Source organism: Felis catus, chromosome C2, assembly GCF_018350175.1.
Source record: "Felis catus isolate Fca126 chromosome C2, F.catus_Fca126_mat1.0, whole genome shotgun sequence".
Classification (NCBI taxonomy): domain Eukaryota; kingdom Metazoa; phylum Chordata; class Mammalia; order Carnivora; family Felidae; genus Felis; species Felis catus.
In genome coordinates this window covers 81831502-81835522 of record NC_058376.1, presented here as the reverse complement: position 1 = coordinate 81835522, position 4021 = coordinate 81831502, and the positions used below count along the sequence as shown (strand labels likewise).

General features: G+C 38.1%; 1 protein-coding gene across 15 annotated transcripts in view; it reads left to right on the top strand.

Annotated features, from left to right (window-relative positions):
• Positions 1-4021, top strand: part of MAP3K13 (mitogen-activated protein kinase kinase kinase 13) — a 175824-nt gene that overhangs the window by 136278 nt on the left and 35525 nt on the right. For all 15 annotated transcript variants that reach the window (XM_045037167.1, XM_045037169.1, XM_045037164.1 and 12 more), the window contains one exon: positions 2306-2497. In XM_045037167.1, coding sequence (XP_044893102.1) covers positions 2306-2497 — 192 coding nt within the window. The remainder of the gene's footprint in view (positions 1-2305; positions 2498-4021) is intronic.

The following is a 4021-nucleotide window of genomic DNA, read 5'->3' as shown; positions in this document are numbered from 1 at the left end:
CTTATGGTTGTGGTATATTTGTACTCTACTGAGGTCTCCTAAAAAGTAACAGGAACTTGAAAAAAATTTTCATTAGAAATGAGGGTGGGAATTCTGGGTAGCTTAGAAAATGATAAGAGAGTAATAGAAACAGCTTTGTGGCATTTGACAGGCATACGAAGGCAGGGGAAATGAAGAGTAATTACTCTTCTTCATGACCTGCCTTTGTTATAAGACTTTCACATGATCACAAGCCATGGCCTCTAAATCTTCTCATCATCATATCATTGCATACGACAATTTTTCTTCTCTTTTCTCATCTTCAGAACAAAAGTGTGACGTAGGGCTGATATGACTATTACCACTTTTCTAAGGGAGCATTAATATAGGAATCCCCAATATGCTTATGTATACAGAAGTTAAAAAGCAAAAAAGGGAGGCAGTGTAACATGGTGAGTGGAAAGAGCATGGGCTTTGAAGTTAGACTGGATTTGAATCCCAGCCCTGTCACAGGTCTATGATTTAGGGCAAGTCACTTTCCCTCTCCCTCTCTGAGCCTTACCTGTAAAAATGGAAGAGGTCATATTTATTGTGCAATGGCTTGGGGCAGATTAAATAAGACAAATAAACATGGAAATATTCTGGACAAATAAAAGATGTTCTTCCATGTTAGTTCCTTTCTTCCTACCCCTTGCATCTGCACATGTCTCTGCGAAGGATTTTATCAGCAGAGAAAGTTAAGTTGAAGCTAAGAAATATTTGCAAAAATGGGGCACCTGGGTGGCTCAGTCAGTTAAACTTCCAGTTCTTGGTTTGGGCTCAGGTCATGATCTCATGGTTTGTGAGATTAAGCCCCGCATCGGGCTCTGTGCTGACAGTGCAGAGCCTGCTTGGGATTCTCTATCTCCCTCTCTCTCTGCCCCTTCCCCACTGTGCTGTCTCTGTCTCTCTCAAAATAAATAAATAAACTTAAAAACATATATTTGCAGAAAGAAAGAAAGAAAGAAAGAAAGAAAGAAAGAAAGAAAGAAAGAAAGAAAGAAAGAAAGAAAAAGAAAAAAATATTTGCAAAGTTAGGTGCCTGGGTGGCTCCATCAGTTAAGCATCTGACTCTGGATTTCAGCTCAGGTCATGATCTTACAGTTGTTAGATCAAGCCCAGGTTGGGCTCCATGCTGGGCATCGAGCCTACTTGAGATTCTCTCTTTCTCCATCTGCCTCTCCCCTACCCCACTTGCTCACTCTCTCTCTCTCTCTCTCTCTCTCTCAAAAAATAAAAAATTTGCAAAGGACTTGCTGTGAACTTCTAGGCCTCATGGTAGAAAGAAAAGAATCCAAGACCTTCCCTTCAAGGAGCCTATAGTCTGTATGGGGAGAGGAAAATTGCATATAAAAAACTAATGGCTCCTGTGTAGCATAGGAATTTATAGAAGAGAAAGATCTTCTTGGACTGGAATAATCAGAAAAGGCTTTGTGGAAGATGTAGGAATTGATGGAAGCACAGACCACATAGATATGTGATACATTGTATAGTATTGTTTTTATTCTAGGGGCACCTGGGTGGCTCAGTCAGTTAAAGGTCCAACTCTTGACTTTGGCTCAGATTATGATCTCATGGTTTGTGGGATCTAGCCCTACGTCAGGCTCTACACAGACAGCACAGAGTCTGTTTGGGATTCTCTCTCTCCCTCTCTCACTGTGTATCCCCTCTTGCTCTCTCTCTCTCCCAAATATAAATAAATAAACATTAAAAAAAATTTTTTAAATATTTTTAAAACAGAAATGTTTTTCAAAGACTATATAATACAGAAAATTAACTCTTTTTGGGGTCCTCAGTCTAGTTATCTTAAATTTGGCAAATTCAAAATTCAATTATTAATAGTAAAAATAGCAATGTTTTATTTGAATTCTCCCTATACACTATATATAAAACCCTCTATTTAATTTTAACAGGAAGATATTTAAATTATTCTTAAAGATATAAAACAACATAATTCTTGGCCTACATATGTCTCAGGAAAGGTGCTCTTTGTTCCAGAATGGAATGGACCCACAGAAAAGCACCAGATACAGCACAAAACAGAGATAATCTGGAGTGAATCAAATTAATGAAAATTGTCTCTGCACATAACAGGGAAGCCTGTAGACCAGAGGGGTTTTAATGGTAATTGATGAATCGGGAAAGATTATGCCTTTTAAAAATAATATGGGTAAAGAACTGGGTCTTAATTAGTACATTTATTAAATATTCTTAAAATATAAATATGGATATATGTATGTTTGTATGTATGTGTGTATTTATAAACGTGCTTGTGTTTTCTTGAAAGGGGTGTTTGTACTCAGGCCCCATGTTACTGCATCATCATGGAATACTGTGCCCACGGACAACTCTATGAGGTTTTGCGAGCTGGCAGGAAGATCACACCCCGATTGCTAGTGGACTGGTCTACAGGAATTGCAAGTGGAATGAATTATTTGCACCTCCACAAAATTATTCACCGTGATCTCAAATCACCTAAGTGAGTTTTTCAGCCATTTTGTTGTATTGCTTTAAAATAAGGAATTTTATCAAGCATAGTTGAAGTTTTCAGACATCATACTTTCAGTTCAGTTTAAATCAGCATGGAGGGTACCCTATTTGCATATTTTCTGGATTATTGTTGACCAGTTGACCTACCTAAATGGCAGATAGCTCTAGGCACCTGACACTAGTTTTCTCCTTTGGGTTGCATTTTGATTGTGCAACTGTGAAACAAGATTCTTTATTAACTGAAGTATTTACTTTCCATTATCTCAGATAATTAATGCCAAATGTTCCCATCTAATGGCTTGCTTTGTCGTTTTCCTAGTGTTTTCCCCAAAGACCCAAGTTTTAGAAACCAAGTTTCAAAGAGGTATACAACGGGATAAAAATGGATAAATAAGAGATTGAGGCAAAGAGAAAATAAGAGCATTAGAACTAAAGCTAAAGATTTGGCTTTGACCTTCGTAGAATCTAAGCAAAGAAGGAAATACATAGCTTCAAGGTTCATGGTATCCATAAGATAATATAAACTGGCTATTTAAGAGAAACAGGTTGTTTCTACTAATTTCTGTTCTTTGGCCATCACTAACCACTTTAAGAGGAGTGTTAATTCAGTTCCTGCAAACTGCAAGAAAGGAAGAAAGGAACTGATAAAATGATAGATTTCATTGTAGCTCCTATATTTAAACATTATTTTTATTATTTCTCATCACATTTTTGGTTTAGAGAAGCAGAGAGGAATTAATCTCTTTTCAAAATTAGCACTTTCATAGTCTACAGTATTTTTTTTCAATATCTATAATCACATCTGCTTTGATCTTAGCAAAAATTGTGTGGGGCAGCTGCAACAAATATAATTATTCTTATATTAGAAAAGCCCAGGGGCGCCTGGGTGGCGCAGTCGGTTAAGCGTCCGACTTCAGCCAGGTCTCGATCTCGCGGTCCGGGAGTTCGAGCCCCGCGTCAGGCTCTGAGCTGATGGCTCAGAGCCTGGAGCCTGTTTCCGATTCTGTGTCTCCCTCTCTCTCTGCCCCTCCCCCGTTCATGCTCTGTCTCTCTCTGTCCCAAAAATAAATAAACGTTGAAAAAAAAAAAGAAAAGCCTGAAGTCATGGAGCTAGGACTTGAACCCAGAACTTTTAGACCAAAAAGTCTAAATTCTACCTCATCATGTGAAAGTGAAGGATTCAGTGAATCCTCTTGATGGAAGACACCAATCAATCCTCGATTTTAAACTTCAAAGCAGCTCTAATTTGTCACCATAATTCTCATTAGTGCTTATCATAGTCACTAGTTCCCTGAACAACCTTCTCCTGCTTTACTTGCAAATGAACTCTATTTCATTGCATATGTTCACATTCTTACACAACCTGTTGCTTTTGTCATCCACTACATACACATAAGGGACACAAAATATTGCCCAAGGCCTCTTTGAATGGTCTCCTTAACCACCTTGTTCTCCTGGAGAATTCACTTTAGAGGAAGAGGTCGGGAAATTTTAGAATATATAAAGTCACATG